General features: G+C 52.4%; 2 protein-coding genes across 2 annotated transcripts in view; both read left to right on the top strand.

Moving 5' to 3' along the window:
• Window positions 1–3,750: 3,750 nt before the first annotated feature.
• On the top strand, window positions 3,751–6,394 carry Sftpc (surfactant protein C). The gene is made up of 6 exons (XM_015499382.2): window positions 3,751–3,906; window positions 4,539–4,697; window positions 5,028–5,150; window positions 5,388–5,498; window positions 5,855–5,998; window positions 6,197–6,394. The coding sequence occupies exons 1-5, from the start codon at window positions 3,865–3,867 to the stop codon at window positions 5,987–5,989; spliced, it is 570 nt and encodes a 189-aa protein (XP_015354868.1). The 5' UTR covers window positions 3,751–3,864; the 3' UTR covers window positions 5,990–5,998; window positions 6,197–6,394.
• Window positions 6,395–6,925: 531 nt separating this feature from the next.
• The window catches only part of Bmp1 (bone morphogenetic protein 1), a 38,900-nt gene continuing 28,537 nt past the window's right edge, over window positions 6,926–17,288 (top strand). Inside the window, exons 1-5 of the mRNA XM_048801471.1 lie at window positions 6,926–6,932; window positions 14,424–14,507; window positions 14,553–14,666; window positions 16,675–16,839; window positions 17,006–17,123. Coding sequence (XP_048657428.1) covers window positions 6,926–6,932; window positions 14,424–14,507; window positions 14,553–14,666; window positions 16,675–16,839; window positions 17,006–17,123 — 488 coding nt within the window. The remainder of the gene's footprint in view (window positions 6,933–14,423; window positions 14,508–14,552; window positions 14,667–16,674; window positions 16,840–17,005; window positions 17,124–17,288) is intronic.

Below are 17,288 nucleotides of genomic sequence, written 5' to 3'. Positions count from 1 at the left end.
TGCAGGTGATGATAATGATGATGACTAGACTTTACATCAGTGATGACATTGGAGCTTTCCAATGTCCTAGGGAGGTAGAGGAGACGGGCAGTAGTAGTCCCATTTCACAGATGAACATATGGAAACCTAGAAAAGCAGAATGACTCACTGAGTCTCATAGCTGTCAGTGGAAGCACTGAGACCACCACTTATCAAAGGAAAGAACTCTGGACTGTCCAGTAGGAGGCTGCTGCTCTGTCTGGTGACAGTCTTGTGGTTGCATATAATCAATTACATGTGGCTATGTGCTTGCTTCTTGTCCTTGGCAGATTCACAGGAGCACCAGGAAAGCATGCTTTTTTCTGTTCAGGAGGGCAGCCTGGTTGGGAAGACAGGGCAAACAAAAGCTCCAATGTGGGTACTAAGTGGCAGATAAAGGTACAACAGAGAAGTGAGAGGATTTCAGAGGAGGGACAGCAAGGTCACAGAGCAGGTGCCTTGGCTCTTGGCCTTTTAGGGTCGGTGGCATTCAGATGGCTTAAGAATAGGCCTGGAAGACAGAGGTTGGTCTGGGGGTCTAGGTTGAGGGCTGTAGATGACCAGCTAAATGTTCCTCCCACTTCTTCCTCCAAGGAGCCCGAGACCTCTACCAGGTGGTGTCAGCACCTGAACTTCATTTATGAAACTTGACAGCACCCTTCGCCAGCCCCCAAAGATAAGTTTTTTATTTTATTTTATTTTTTTAAGCCATGAAACTGTGAGAGCTACAACCTGCAGCAGAACAGAGGACCTGGGAAAGAGAACTGAGGCTTTTTCCCGGAAGTACTCATGGCACCTGCTCAGAGCAATCCCCATTACCAGACATTGCGGCCCCCTGAGATGCCCACAGGGACCCCGAGATGCCTGCAGTTCTCCTTGGCTTTCCTGCTGGCCTGGCAAGCTGCCCACCTGGCTCAGGCCCAGTGCGTGTGAGTCAGCCATCAATCCCAAGGTTTCCAGGACAACTGGGGCGGGAGAGCAAGCCTGGGGGGCAGCAGGGTGGGCACTGCGGGGGAGCTGTCGCCTACATCTGGCACCTCCATACAGCTGAGGCCAAGCAAGAAGACACTTGCTCCCCCTCCCTCTCCTTCCCCCTCCCCTCCCCTTCCTCCACTCATCCTAGGATACTCTTCTGCTGGAAGCTTAGACAAATATTTAAAGGGGCAGTTGGGGGTGGGAGGAGCATGGTAGGAACAAACATTTCCTTCCCTCTCTTCTTCCCCTAGCAGCTCAGGGGCTCTCAGCTCACATGCCATGCTGTTGGACAACCTTGAGGCTGAGGCCCTCCAGCTGGAGAGGGATTCCTTTGGGGACAGGGGAGCCTGCCAGGGCTGAAGAGTAGGGGGCCAACTCCTGGTCAAAGGGCAGGGACAAGGTGTGAGGGAGCCTGGAATCTGGGTGACATTTTAGAGTTAAAGTGCAGCTGGTTCTCTGTATCCATGGGTTTCACATTTGCCAATTCAACCAAAAGTAGATGGAAAGTATTTGTGGGAGAAAAACACTGTCCGGGCTGAACATGTTCGGATTTTTTTCCTTGTTATTATTCCCTAAGCAATCCAGTATAACAACTATTTGCATATCATTTACATTGTATTAGGTATTATAAGTCATCTAGAAATGATTTAAAGTATATGGGAGGCTGACTGTAATCCCAGTGGCTAGGGAGCCTGAAGCAGGAGGATTGCAAGTTCAAAGCCAGCCTCAGCAACTTAATGAGGCCCTAAGCAACTCAGGGAGACTCTGTGTCTAAATGAAATATAAAAAAGGGCTGGGCGGGCTGGGGATGTGGCTCAAGCGGTAGAGCGCTCCCCTGGCATGCGTGTGGCCCGGGTTCGATCCTCAGCACCACATACAAACAAAGATGTTGTGTCCACCAAAAACTAAAAAATAAACAAATAAATATTTTTTTTAAAAAAAGGGCTGGGGATGTGGCTCAGTGGTTAAGCACCACTGAGTTCGATCTCCGGTACCAAAAAAATAAAAAATAAAAAACAAAGTATACAGGAGGATGTACATAGTTTACAAGCAAATGCTATATGCCATTTTACATAAGGGACTTGAGCATCTACACATTTGGTATATATGTGGGGAGGGTCCTGGAACTCATCTGCAGGGTCAGGAGGGATTGCTGAGTAGGAGGACAAGAGAGTCGGGCCAAGAAAAGGAGGTGTTGCGTTCTGGGTCACACATTCATGAAAGTTAAGGACTTTGGAGACCACCTGGCCCAGCAAGCGAAGGGGAGCCCAAGAGATAGGGTGAGGCCAACTCCAATGAGTCCAGCTCCAAGTTACTGATAGATTGAGCTGGTGCACTAAGCAGCAGGAATGGGTAAGAGTAAGGCAGGGAGAAGGAGAGGGAGGTCTGGAAAGTGGGTGGGATGTGGGTACATACAACTCTCAGGGGACATTTAGTTTTGTTGGTTTGGTCCTGGGAATTGAACCTCGGGCTGCTTGACCGTGGAGCCACATCCCCAGGTCTTTTTATTTTTTATTTTGAGACAGTCTTGCTACACTGCTGAGGGCCTGGTTAAGTTGTTAAGGCTGGCCTCTGACTTGAGATTCTCGTGTATCCACCTCCCCATTTGCTGGGATCACAGGTACACACCACCTCACCTGGCTGTGTTCTGTTTTGTTTTGTTGGTACTAGAGATTGAAACCAGGGGCACTTAACCATTGAGCCCCAGCCCCAGCCTTTATTTAATATTTTACTTTGAAACAGGGTCTCACTAAGTTGTTTAGGGCCTTGCTAAATCGCTGAAGCTGGCTTTGAACTCATGATCCTCCTGTCTCAGCCTCCCGAGCGGCTGGTATTATAGGCATGTGCCACTGTGTCCATCTGGCTGTTTTGTTTTTGAGATGAGGTCTTGCTACATTGTCCAGGCTAATTTCTAATTTCTGGGCTCAAGGGATCCTCCTGCCTCAACCTCCCAAGTAGGGAGACCGCAGGAGTGTACCACTGTGCTGAGTAGCATCCAAGGATATAAAAGGAGTCCAGAGGGATAGGGTGATAAGCCGGCAGGCAGTGTGGGCTGATTCAAAGACAAAAGATTGGGACCACAATCAGCCCTGTACAAGGATGTCCCAGCCTAGGAAAGCAGTGTCAGGCATGCAATCTGTCATCAGAAGCTTGCAGCTCTTAGACCAGCCCAGAGCAAAGAATAACCCCCGCCCCATCCCCACGAAGAGTTTTCCACCAGTGGGGACAGATTCTCCAGAATTAGGAGATGAATGACTGGGGGCCAGTCTGAGGTTAGGTGCAGGATGTGTGGGAGGTGGCAGGCAAGGCAAACAGGAATTCAGCCCTTGGAGAAATGCACATTGATGGACACTCCACTCCAACTGATGTCAAAGCCCCTCCTGCCTTCAGCAGAGCCCCTCTGGGTCTCCTGCACTGCTTCCTGTGCCCCCTTTCTGGAGCCCATCACTACGCTCGGGGAAATTCTGTTGGGAACTGGGGCCCTTAGCTGGGAGAAGTTCACCTGGCAGCAGACAGAAGGGAAGCACAGGGCTGTATGGGCAGGTGCCAGCAAGAAAGGCTGGACACCAGGAAGACACCCACGGCAAGAGGTGCAGGTGGCCTCAGGGCAAGTTTGCTCAGCTCACCCAGGTTTGCTCTTGCTGGGGCCAAGAGGACTCATGTGCCAGGCATAAGGGCCCTTGGGGGCTCTTGCAGCTGGCTTATCAGGACCTTGGCTCTGGAGGGCCAGGAACAAACAGGCTTCAAAGCCGGGGGCTTGGCTCGCAAACAGGGGACCCGGCCCTTCACTTCTGTCCCCTCTCCCTGTGGGACACATATAAGACCCTGGTCCCAACTGCGAGGTGAGGAAAGGAGAAGGCCTGCAGCAAGATGGATGCAGGCAGCAAGGAGGTCTTGATGGAGAGCCCACCGGTGAGTGTGGTCAGCTGTGTGAGTGGGGGGTGGTTGTGTGCACAGATGTGTACTGGGTTCCGCCTCCTCCATCCTTCCTGGGTCTGTTTCTTCATTCATGTTCATTCACTCAACCAGCCTAGGACAGTGCTAAGTTAGGATGGGGACACCAAGACCACTGGCACAGAGTCCTTGGGGGAGAGAGACAAGGAAGCCCACAATTCCGATAAAAAGGGGCTGGGAGCCACCACAGGGGTCATCGGAAAGGGCTCTAGAGAGCACTGACAAGAGCCACTAAGTACTTGGGAGATCATAGGAGGGAGTAGGGGTAGGAAGAAGTAGTAGCACGGATAAAGGCCTGGAGGTACAAGAGCCTGGATCATTGGGGAACAGAGGTTGCCACAACTGGGGTTTGGGGAGTCTAGAGGAAGTAGCAGCAAGCCAGGCTCTCTTGTGTCCCTTCTAACCTGGGGGCTTGTTGGAGTGCGGGCCACCTCACCCCAGCAGGCTCCTCTGATCTCAGTCTCCTGTGTAGATCCACAACACTGGCTGTCCAGCCCTGAGAGGGCATGGGAGTGTGTCCAGTTTGTGCAGGGAAGGGAGGGGACATCCTCATGACCTCACACTTTTCTCCCTGCCTGCCATCTTGACAGGACTACTCAGCAGGCCCCCGGGGCCAGTTCCGCATCCCCTGCTGCCCAGTGAACCTCAAACGCCTTCTCATCGTGGTTGTGGTGGTGGTCCTTGTCGTTGTGGTGATCGTAGGGGCCCTGCTTATGGGTCTTCACATGAGCCAGAAACATACTGAGATGGTGAGCAGGCCTGGGATGGGGTGAGCAGCAGGCACAAGGCAGGTCAGAGAGGCTGTGTGGGTTGGGCACATAGGAAATCACCCAGGGGAGTGGTGGGGAGCAGGCAAGGACAGAGACGGGAATGGGTGACACCTGACCTAGCCATTTCCAGCAGGCTCCTGTCCCCCAGTGTGACAGCCAGTTCCCTCTCTCTAGCACCTGGTTCTGCTTACCTTCCCTGAGCTCTCAGGAAAGAAGGAATTTCTTTTGAGTGAAGGAACCTGAGGATAGGCAAGGGTGCTGAAGGGCCGAGAGGGGAAAGAAGACTGTCATGCCACACTATAACCCCAGGTCCTCGAGATGAGCATTGGGGCACCAGAAGCCCAGCAACGCCTGGCCCTGAGTAAGCATGCGGGTACCACTGCCACCTTCTCCATTGGCTCCACTGGCATCATCGTGTATGACTACCAGCGGGTGGGTATGCCAGTCCGGGGAACCAGTGACAAGACTTTGCTAGAGCCAACCAGCTGTGCTACTTCACTGCACCCATCTCTCCCTCTCCCTTAGCCCTTTTGCCTCCCTGGGGTGCCTGAATCCCAGACTCCAATGTGACTCCCTATGTGCTGTCTAGAGTGAGCTGGCTGAGGACCAGGGTTGGGGAGCCAGCGAGGCAGGGACTTTCCCAAATGACCTCTAGCATTCCATACCCAGCTCCTGACTGCCTATAAGCCAGCCCCAGGAACCTACTGCTACATCATGAAGATGGCTCCAGATAACATCCCCAGTCTTGAGGCTCTCACTAGAAAGTTTCAGAATCTACAGGTAGGTGTGTAGTTGAAAGGAGTGGTCTGTCTCCCTCCCAGCACTGCAGGGAGGAGTGTTTAAGGTGACAGCTATTTGTCACCTGTAAAGCACCGCTTCTCTTGGGCTGCCAGGTGAGTGTCCCTTTATACCCTCAACCAGCACCATAGCTTCCCTACTGTTCTTAGCTGCCCACGGTCAGGGTACTGACCTCAGCTGAGCCCACATAGTCCCTGTGGGCTTCTGACTTCTGGTACTATACTTGTGGGGAAACTGAGGCTTAGGGAGGCTGCCCAACATGCCTGGGGTCCCCCAAAAGGGCTGCATGATGAGAAAGAAACTCGGTTTTCAGATCCCAAAGTAGGTTCTCTTTTCAGGCCAAACCTGCAAACCCTAAGCTGGGCCAGGAGGAGGGGCATGAGGGAGGCTCTGCTTCCTCAGGAGGAGACCTGGCCTTCCTGGGCCTGGCTGTGAGCACCCTGTGTGGAGAGGTGCCTCTCTACTATATCTAGGACTTCCAGGTGAGCAACTGTGGCTGCCAGGGCACTGAGCAGCAGCGGGAAGGTCTTGGGACTCTGGCCATGTCAGCTGTTCAGACACTGGGGATGCCCAGAAACCAGTGGTCCAGGGAGCTCAGGGGAGGAAGGCTCACAAGACATAGGCGTGGGCACCCCCGGGGCTCTCTCTCACACATGATAAACAACGCTGTTGCTTCACAGGATCTGTGGGAGCGAACCAGGCAGGAAAGATCTGCAAGCAAAGGGGAGAAGCTGCTCTGGTTCACACCCCAGGGACTGACCCTGGAGAAACGGGAGCGAGGGTGGGGGATGTGTGGGGGGGTGTATGGGGGAGAGGTGGTTCCTCTGGGCCAGGGGATTCCTATCACAAAAGAATAAAGCAACTGATTGAAAAACAAAGGGTCCAACTTGTACCTTCCGACACCTTCGAAGTCCAGAGTGCTGGGGCCGGCTCGGGGATGGGGAGGGCCTTGGGGGAACAGTCGGGGTTTTGCCGTGTCTCCTCTGTCCCAAGAATTTTGGGGACTCAGTCCATCCCAGATTGGGGAGAGGGGGCAGTGGGGAAGGGACCCGGGAACTATCCACGGGCGTGAGGCGCCCTCCAGTGGTGTGTCCGGAGGGAGGGGCAGAGACAGAGACAGCGAGAGAGACCAAAAGAGAGGGCGAGATGGGAGAGAGCGAGGGTCGGAGGGAGGGAGGGAGAGACGAGAGATGCCGGCCAGACAACGATCGCAGACGGAGGGACAGAGGCTGAGGTGGCGGAGAGTCCTGACAGCGTGTCCCNGCCCCAGTTGTCCTGGAAACCTTGGGATTGATGGCTGACTCACACGCACTGGGCCTGAGCCAGGTGGGCAGCTTGCCAGGCCAGCAGGAAAGCCAAGGAGAACTGCAGGCATCTCGGGGTCCCTGTGGGCATCTCAGGGGGCCGCAATGTCTGGTAATGGGGATTGCTCTGAGCAGGTGCCATGAGTACTTCCGGGAAAAAGCCTCAGTTCTCTTTCCCAGGTCCTCTGTTCTGCTGCAGGTTGTAGCTCTCACAGTTTCATGGCTTAAAAAAATAAAATAAAATAAAAAACTTATCTTTGGGGGCTGGCGAAGGGTGCTGTCAAGTTTCATAAATGAAGTTCAGGTGCTGACACCACCTGGTAGAGGTCTCGGGCTCCTTGGAGGAAGAAGTGGGAGGAACATTTAGCTGGTCATCTACAGCCCTCAACCTAGACCCCCAGACCAACCTCTGTCTTCCAGGCCTATTCTTAAGCCATCTGAATGCCACCGACCCTAAAAGGCCAAGAGCCAAGGCACCTGCTCTGTGACCTTGCTGTCCCTCCTCTGAAATCCTCTCACTTCTCTGTTGTACCTTTATCTGCCACTTAGTACCCACATTGGAGCTTTTGTTTGCCCTGTCTTCCCAACCAGGCTGCCCTCCTGAACAGAAAAAAGCATGCTTTCCTGGTGCTCCTGTGAATCTGCCAAGGACAAGAAGCAATCACATAGCCACATGTAATTGATTATATGCAACCACAAGACTGTCACCAGACAGAGCAGCAGCCTCCTACTGGACAGTCCAGTGTGGGAAGCCGGGAGCTGCCTGGTTGGCAATGCAGTGGGGAACAAAAGAACGAGGGAAAGAGGGAGGGGGAAGTTTGGGGGACTTTTAGGACTGAAGTTTTGCTGCTGTTGGTGGACGGCGCTGCTGCTGCCTCTTGCCCTCCCAGAGGATTCCTGGGGAAATCTCCCTGGGTCCGAGAGAATCCCGCGGGCAGGGAGGTTTCCTTCTGCAGGAAACTTTTCTGGTCAAACTCTGTGTGTGTGTGTGTGTGTGTGTGTGTGTGTGTGTGCGCGCGCGCCCTCGCTCGCGTTCTTTTCCCTTCTCCCCCATCCCTCCAGCTCTGCGGAACACTGGTGTTTGCCAGCCTGTCTGTCCGTCTCCCCCGCCCTGAGGCTGCACATCTGTCTAGGTTGGTGCCTGGAGGCCTGCAGCTCCAAGGAATAGGTCTCCCACCCGCCACCCCATTCCAAGGGGAAGAGTAAAGTTTTCCAGGGATTCTGTGGGATCTTTCTCCTAGCCTTTGGTCCTAGCCAGCAGCAACAGCTTTCTGGGACTCAGGAGATAGCTGTCAAAGTCAGAGAAGGAGGGGACACACCTGTGTCCCTGTGTGCCAAGAGGGCCCTGCCAAGGCCAAGATGGGGTGGAAAAGAGGACACACAAAGAGAACTCAGATATTCGGCATCAGCCTTCTTACCCTACATACAGCAGAGGCCAATTAGGTGAGGTCAGGGCCACGAGAGAGAAAGAATGTGCGTTGTCCATGAGGACCCTCTGTAACCCCTTTACTACTTCTGGGACCAGAAGAGTCCTGCCCCTGGAGTGACTAGATGGCCAGGCACTCAGGCTGCTTGGAATGCTCAGGGGATGAGATATCAGAATTTTTCCTCGATTTCCTGCCTCTGTCTTCGGCCTGTCTCTAAATAGCCAGAGCCAGGGTCATGGTTCCTAGAACTGTAAACAAGGGGATGGGTGGGGGCAGGCCACTCTAGCCCTGGCCCTGGAATCCTGGTCAGGCACACTCCTTGCCCTCTCTCTCCTCACTTAGGGTGGAATGGGAGACCTTCTTCCTCCGTATCTGCTGGCTGTGGGCAAGCTGGGATGTGAGCTGTCATCTTTCTTGCTAGGTGCATGGGGTGAAGAGGAGGCAGAGTGGATAGGTCATGGGCTCAGGAGGCAAGCAGAGCTAGTTTTCAATCATGGACTCATTAGCTCTCCTTCTTGGGAAAGGTAACCATCATCTCTGACCTTCGGTTTTCTCACCTGTAAAATGGGACTGTTAATATATCTCTCCATAGAGCTGCTGGTAAAGACTAAATCTGAGAACATATTATCACTTACCACATAGTAAGCACTAAAATGTTGGCTTCCTAATCCCCTGTGTTTTGTGCCTCTGACTCCCACTTCATTTTAAAATATATATATTTTAGGGGGAATGATCTTGGTTTTTAGGAAAAAGTAATGTCTCCTTGACACCACCCTTTTGTCCCTTCCCCATTCGATGCTCTACATTTCTACATTCCTGATGCCTAACATGTCCCAGGCCTGATGTTGTGGGAGGTACAGAGAGGTGCCAGTTAGGTCCCTGCCTTCAAGGGTCTTATAGTCCAGCAGGGGCCAAGAGTTCACAGACTTAACCAATAGCACCACCCAAGGTATGTGAAGTGCCATACTGGAGGATAGGAGGCCCCTTGCTCCCTCTGTAGCCCTGTTGATGGGGACTGCAAAGTGATTAGAGGGGCCTGGGAAGGTCTGTGGAGCCTTCATGGAGAAGCTGGGGCAGGGGTGGGGGAGGGGAGGCCTCAAAGAATGGGTAGGAAGCCATGCTGATGTTAGAAATGGGAGCGATTTTGGGAACAGCAAGAGGCTGAGGGCTGTATCCTCAGTCTCAGATTTCATGCTAGGGTGGGGCTGACTAAGTTGGAACTTCAAACAAGGGCTCTGGAGAAAGTTCTCCACCAGGGTGAATTGAGGCTGGTGGGGAGCTGGGCCAGGCTTGGGGGTGGCCGAGAGGGCCCGAGAGCCTGACAGGGCCAAGCTTCAAGGTCAGATCAGGCCTCCCTCTTGGGTGTGACTGATGCTCAAGTCCCATGGCCCACCCCTGGAGGAAATTGGATTCTAGTTCCTGGAAACACACACACCTCTGCTGAGCCTGGCCTGCCACCCCCGAGCTGTGGGTCCCCCGGCTGCCCTCTCTGTGCTGTCTCCTCCTGCCTGGCCTTGCTTCTTGGCCCTTTTGCATCCAGGCTCCAAGATGCGGAGGCGACTGGCAGGCACTGGCCTCTACTTCCTTTGAATGTGGCTGGTGGCCCTGCTTACCTCTGTTTGCTCCACCCTCCCCAGCTCTCTCCTCCTCCTTCGTCTGCCTCACTTGCACTAAGGACCAGCCATGAAAGCCCCTTTGACTCCCACAGCCTACCTGTGATCTCTTAGGTTGCTCTGAGGATAACCAGGCTCTGTCATTTGAAGTTTCATTTGAAGTCACCTCTGACAGTTGCTGTTTGAGTTATGGTTACTATTGCAGTAAGGGCAAAATTAAGGCCCTTGATACCCTGGAGAAGTTCCTGGACCTTCTGTGCAGCATCGTACAGTGGACAGGAAGCTAGGCTGGTCTGTTGGTGTGCTCAGAGCAGTTTCCTCAAGCCCGCTCTCTAACGCTTGCCCAGGGAGATTCGAGGCAGCCCCGATCTCTTGTATATTGGGATACTAAACATCAAAGGGGTCCTTCTCTACAATTTCCAACATTGCCAGTGACCCTCAGGGATCTGGGAGAGAGTTGGAGGCAGAAATTGGGGCATAGTTCATCCCACAAGCAGAGAAGTCCATGGGACCTGACCCTGAGCCAGCGAGGCCCTTGCTTCCACCCTGACCTCAGCTGGCAGCTTGGAGGTCTGGGGGAGGTGCAGTGGGCAGCAGCTCCCCAGTGCTCACCACCAGCCTTGCCCTAGTGGCCTTGTGGCCCAGCTATGGACTTTAGGGTGTCTTGGGGGTGGGATGTGAGCACAGTCTCTTCTGTCAGAAGACCACATCCCGCCTTCCAGACACACTGAGTCACCCACCCACCTAAGCCTCTACTTTGTGAGTCACCCTCTCTTTTAAGTGCCCCAAGGGAAGAGGAAGACTATTCCCTGGGCTCTGGATGGAGGGGACTAGTGAGATTCCTCAGGAAGAAGGCATTCCTCAGGATTCAGACTCCAGAGATTGAGGGAGAAAATATTGGGGGAGGGTGGCAGAGGAGGGATGGAATGGCCACTCCCCAGGCCACTGTGGACTTCTTAAGGAAGGATATCTATACTGAGAGGCCTCAGCTAATCTCCCTCTCTCTCTCCCTCTCTCACGCATGTGTGCACCCCCATGCATTTCTAGGGCACCGTTCTCCTTTGGGGAGTGTGGCCTGTGAACGGAGTACACACCTGCAGTTAGAACTTGCACAGGGAAGTGGCTGATTGTGCACATTTGTTTGTGTCCTTGCTTTAAAGCGGGTCTGTTCACCTGTGTGTGTTTGATTCCTGAGTAAGCACAAGTGTAAATGTGCTCCTGTTGGCCAGTAGACAGGTGATGAAGTTCATTTGCATGTTTGGGGGGTCCCCTCAGTGTGTCTTCCCCCACCTAGAAGCCTGTCCTATCCTGCACCTATGGCTTTGGGTCTCCATCACACCAGCCAGGTTTCTCTCCCTGCCCTGGGTGAGGGGATTCGGAATCCAGAGCTCACCTTGGGGACAAAGTTCCTCCCCCGGTCCAGGCACATGGATGTTGCTCTGTCCCTTTTTCTGTTCCCAGCCTGGCTATGGAGAGCTACAAGTGCTCCTGTCTGGTTTACAGCCAGAAAACAAAACAAAAACTTTTGATCCTGTTTGAAAACAATTAATATCCTGACCCTGACCCCTGGGCTTCCTTTTGGTCAGGAGGGGCATCCTGGACTCTCTGGCCTCCAGATTCCCTAGCTCCCCAGGTTGGGATCCCAAATGGGTAGGCCCTCAGGCCTGGCTCTTGGCCATAAGGCTCTCCTGCCACCTCGCCCCTACCCCCACCCCGACTGGGTTCCCACGCATTCTTCAGCCATGACATTCCCACCACAGGGCGCCTGCTCCCTGCTGAGCACCACAGCTGGGCCCTGTTCCGCCTTCTACTTGCCCTACCCCAGGTCCACAGGGTCCTGGTCCCATATGCCAGCAAGGTTCTGTGGCTTCTGTCCTTGGGTTTCTCTCAATTGGGGTACAAGTGTTAGGGACCAGCATGCCCAGGGAAGGTGTAAAGCTGACCTTGAGCTTCTGGGATTGGCATTGAGGTGGCATTGACCAGTTAGTAGATGCTTACTGTGCTCTAGATTCTGTTCTAGGAGCCTCATTTGCATGGCTTAGTTTCTGCATGCAGGATTCTATCATTAGTCCCTTCTTTTATAGAGAATATTGAGGTTTAGCAGAACTTACAGTGACATTGGCTAGGAGTAGTGAACTGGAAGTCAAAGACAGGTCTGTCTGACTCCAAAGACCTTGCTCTTTAATGACAATGTAAAGTCAATCTGAAAGTCCAACCACATGAGTCCAGTTGCCCTCTGTATCCATAGTTCCACATCCATGGGTTCAGACAACCATGGATCAAAAATATTTGGGAAAAAAAAATGTTGTCTGTATTGAGCATGTACAGACATTTTTCTTTTTATTATTCCTTAAATAATACAGTATGACAACTACTTACATGGTATTTACATTGTTACGTATTACAAGTCATCCAGAGATGATCTTAAGTACACAGGAGACTGTGGGTAGGTTCTGTGCAGATACTACAGCATTGTATATAAGAGACTTGAGCATCCGCACGTTCAAGTATCTGTGGGATCCTGGATGAATCCCCCGAGGATGACTGTGTGTGGTAATGCCCCTGGGTATGGACGTGGAAGCCTGGACGTGCAGTGTGTGTGCAAAGGTGCAAATCATGCAAAAATGTAGGGGTGTTCATGTGGTACATGCACACCCGGGTGATGCTGGCATGTATGAATGTGCTGCCACCTCCCTGGGCCATACCATCTATCCCAAATCCTTATTGAGGCCACTCTTGCATGTCAGCTTAGAAGCATCTTCTGTTGCTAAGCCAAAGCCACAGAGGAAGGCTGTTGGGTGACAGAAACTTTCTCAGGGGCTGGAAGAGATCTGGACCAGTTATAGGCAGGTGCCTTCTCAGATTCAGTGTTTGGATTTCTGCAGCCAGGGAGGTGGGCTGGCATCTGGCCACAAGTTTATCTCTCTGAGTGTTTGTAATGGGACACTCCTAGGCAAAAGCCCGCGATGGAGTGTGGCTTACTGGGCGTGTTGTGGGTGGGCCGGGATTAAATGAACTCATTAATGTGAAAGCACAACGTAGTTTCAACAGACATTTACATAAGGTGTCATTACAGCTACTATTACTGGCTTAGTGAGTTCAGAGCACGCTGCTGGTTTGTGTGTGTTGGAGCTTGTGCCTGTGTGTTTTTTAGGACTATCTGTGAGTCTGTATTTTTTTGTGGATGTGTGTTTCTAGGGAGTGGCTATTTTTGTGGATGTGTACTTACAGTTTGGGTTCTAGGGAGGTAATGAACTTGAGTGCAGCAATCCCCGGACTGGGGATGGGGAGCCTTATTACAAATCCAGCCTTTCTGGCAACCAGCAGCAAGGTCTCAGTTAAATCTGCTCCCTTCTGGGCCTCAGTTTCCTTCCCTGTAAAATGGATGATTGGCTAGGTGACTGCTAAAGTCAGTCCCCATTCTGTTGATCTGTGTCTCAGGGAGTGTGTGTGTTTGGCATGTATCTGCAGGTCAGAATACTGGCGTGGTGCTTCATTCATTCAAAAAAGCATCGCTGAGTGCTTTCCACCCAAAGGCCCCGTGCTGGGCACCACTTGCATGTGCAGGGACCTATGTGTCTGACCTTGATGGCTCTGCATTTGACAGCAAGGGTGTGAATGTCACCATATGTTCATTGGAACACTAACCACATGTGTCTGATTCTCTGTGTGATGAAGTAACTGTATATGTGTCCACCCAGTGGGGCCAGCTGGGGAGGAGAGACCTGTGTGTAAGGCCTCAAGGTTAAAACAATTTGTGTAATGCTGACCGCCTGGCCTGTGCAGTGCTCCGCCGGGATGAGAAGCAGATGTCACCATGGGCGGGGCCACAGGGAAGCTGCTCTGGTTGCACCTCCAACTCGCACCCCTGGCTTTAGCCCAGCCCTTGTGAAGCTCACAGCTGGGCTCCTTCAAAGTGGCCAGTTCTATGGCTTCTGCTTCCCCTTGCTCTAGACTTCTCAAAAAAGAACACAGGGGGGCTGGGGTTGTGGCTCAGCGGTAGAGCATTTGCCTCCCATGTGTGAGACCCGGGTTCGATCCTCAGCACCACATAAAAATAAATAAAATAAAGATATTGTACCCATGTATAACTAAAAAAAAAAAAAAAGACAAAGAAACTCAGGTTTTGTGGTAATCAGACTCAGATTTTTCTGTGTGTAAGTCTGAACAATTGCATCATTTNTGCTGAGTGTCGACTGAAGAATGAAGGAATAAATGATACACTGTGTCCTTGTGGAGATCACAGCCTGGTAGGGGTTGGTATCCACCTTGCCAGGATTTTATTTTATTGTTTTATTTTTTGTGGTGCTGGGGCATCGTGCATGCCAGGCGGGCACAGTGCCACTGACTTACACTCCCAGCCCTTTTTCTTTTTGGAGACAGGGTCTTGCCCTGTTGCCAAGGCTGTTCTCCAAATCCCTGGGCTCAGTGGTCCTTCTGCCTTGTACAAGCACGGTGTGTATCTCCTACCCTGCTGTTGCTGGTCTTTTAGCTAAAACTGAGCATGATCTCACAAGAGATTCTAGAAGCTGATCTGTCACTGCCCTTGTTTTTCTCCTCCAGTGGCATTTGAGGGTCGGAGTTGCTGTGGGGACTGGGCGGGTGTGCCCACAGGTCAGGGCTATCACATGCTGCACCCAGTCCCAGGTAAGAGAACTAACTCAGCCCCTGACCTCTTCTTTTTTTCTTTAGTTGCCTTTCTTGGGGACATTGCCCTGGACGAGGAGGACTTGAGGGCCTTCCAGGTGCAGCGGGCTGCGGATTTCAGGCCACGCATGGCCCGTAGGTCGTCCATCAAAACAGCAGGTACAGGCCAGCCCTCTGTGTCCCAGAAATGGGTTCCAGACTTGGGGAAACAAGGGATCCCCCTGTTCCCGGCCAGAGCCTTCCAGCTCAGAGGCCATGAACTTGATCCCAGCGCATGGGCTTGTCTTCCTTTGGAATATCTTTATCCTTCCGCAGGAGGAGTAGGAAGTGTGGTCATACCCAGGACCTAAGAGCCCCCAACTTCCTGCTTACAGCTTACAAAGTACTTTCAGAGGTGTTGTCTAACTTGACTGTCCCCAACTACCTTCAGAGGTGTCTGTCAGGACAACTCCTGGTTTAAACTCAGAGAGGTAAAGCAACTTGCCCAAGATCACATAGCTTGTTGGTGGCATAGAACCCATCCTTCTCTCTCCAAATCTGAGCCGCTGTGCCCAACAAGTAATCCCCTGGGCTTGCTGGTCCCACTGCCCAGCATCCTCTGGGGCCCTTCTCAGGAGCTTCATTCATGACTTTTCCAACCGTCTCCTGGACGTGATGGTGCACCTCCGTGTTCTATGCCCTTCCTGCTCGGTACCTGGGTTGTTAGTATCTCTCCATGCCACATGGGAATTGCTTCCACGTCTCATCTCCCCAGCTGGACCTACAATCCTCAAGGTCAGGGATGGTCTCTCTCTCTCTCCCTGGTGATCCAAGCACCTACCAACTCCTGTGGCACTTGTGTGTGGAGAGGGGGAACGGAGGACTGAGGACCAGGGCTGAGTTGGCTCTTCTCACCTTCTTACTGATCTATGGAGGGGCAGCGGCTTGTCACTGCTGTGCTGCAGGTGGCCTGGGGCAGGTCCCGACAGCCCAAGGGTGGAGATGCCTACCAGGGCCTGCCCAGCAGTCATCCTGACAGCAGGAGCGAGGATCTTAGTGTGGGCAACCTGGGAGTAAGGGTCAACTAACCCAGAGGGCAACTGGCATCAGAGAGTGACCTGGTGGCCTGGTGACAAGGGAGGCTTATATAACCTTAGTGGAGACTAGTAAGAATGGTGCAGGGGAAAGCCACACAAAGCCAACTCATGAGGTGACTTTGGGCAAAGCTTTGGCTTCAGTTTCCTCATATGTCAGATGTAGGTAATGGCACTTGCCCCCATCCCATAATGCTGTGATGTCACATGAAAATGTGACTCTGAGAAACTTAGAGTAAACATAAATTTTCACATGCTCCATAGATACCAGGTTTTGTTAGATGAGAAGGGACATTTTCCAAATCTCAGATCCCCTAGGTCCTTACAGTTCCTAGGAAATGAATGCATTACTGTTCTCCTTTGCAATCACAGCCATTCTTGCCATTGATGGTAGTTATGAATAGTTATAGCATAACTTCACCATAATTGTAGAACTTTGTATTCTGTGTAGTCACTGAAAACACTGAATTAGCGAATACTGAATCATTGCTCCAGGGGAAACGTGGGCTCTGCCAGCTTCTGGTCACATTTTTTTAAACTGGTCACCACATGACCTTGTCTTATGTATATTTCATTTAAAGACACCTTATTTAATACATAGTTGATTCATGAACTCACAGCCAACAGCACTGACTCAGGCCTGAACAAATTTATCTAACACATGCATTTCTCTGTAGAACACTTCCCAGCCTTCTTGCCCTTGGGGACATGAGATAGCACTTTATATTACACTTGAGAACTATTTTAAACGGCAAAATCATCTACAAGATGCACCAAAATGCAAAGAACATGGCACTCAATAAACCTTAGAAAGGACACTTGTTTATAGTAGGGGAGCTGAAGCAAAGCAACGTCACCTCGGTCAGCCTCAGCGGGGAACGCACACGCTGGGTAAGAACTTTTACCCTGCTCTGTGCTTGGCCACAAGTGACCGTGAAAGCCCTGAGAGTTGATTTGGGGGTTACAAATGAATTTTAGCAGGTAGGCAAATTCACAGATACAGAATCCACAACTAAGGGGGCCCTGCTGGGCTTTGTCTCCTCCCTCTGCCCTCCACCCACCTGCTGCCAAAGCCTTTCCTCTTTTAATGCCAGGAAACTCTTCTGCCCCTGGCTGCCAGGGAGCTAGTGGGCAGCCTCAGAGGGAATCCCAGGGGAGATGGAGAGGCAGGCCCCGGAGCCGGCGGGCAGCAACCTCCAGACCAGAACGTGTGTGGCCTGATGGGGTCATCCCCTTTGTCATCGGGGGAAACTTCACTGGTGAGTGTGCTGCTGTGGGGCCCAGGCACCGCCTGCATCCGGTCCTGGCCTTGCTACTTTGGCCTGTCTGTGGCAGTGTGCTCTCAGAATGGCTGGTTCACTCTAGCAGCGCGTGGAAGTGGGCCACCTGGGCACTGTGATAGCCTGGCTTCCTTCCTCCCGGCAGGCAGCCAGAGAGCGGTCTTCCGGCAGGCCATGAGGCACTGGGAGAAGCACACCTGTGTCACCTTCTTGGAGCGCACCGACGAGGACAGCTATATTGTGTTCACCTATCGACCCTGCGGGTGAGCAGGGACCCACGGGCACCGCACTCTTGGCCATGACCCTCCCCCAGGTTCTGCCCTGGGCTCTGCTACTGCCCTCAACTGGTGCACCAATCCCCTCCCACCATGGGGCATCTCCCTGTTGTGACCCTGGCACACAGCCTGGGCATTGGGTGCTCAGGGACC

The sequence above is a fragment of the Marmota marmota genome, unplaced genomic scaffold, assembly GCF_001458135.2.
Source record: "Marmota marmota marmota unplaced genomic scaffold, marMar, whole genome shotgun sequence".
NCBI lineage: Eukaryota > Metazoa > Chordata > Mammalia > Rodentia > Sciuridae > Marmota > Marmota marmota.
This window is presented reverse-complemented; position numbering and strand designations above follow the sequence as displayed.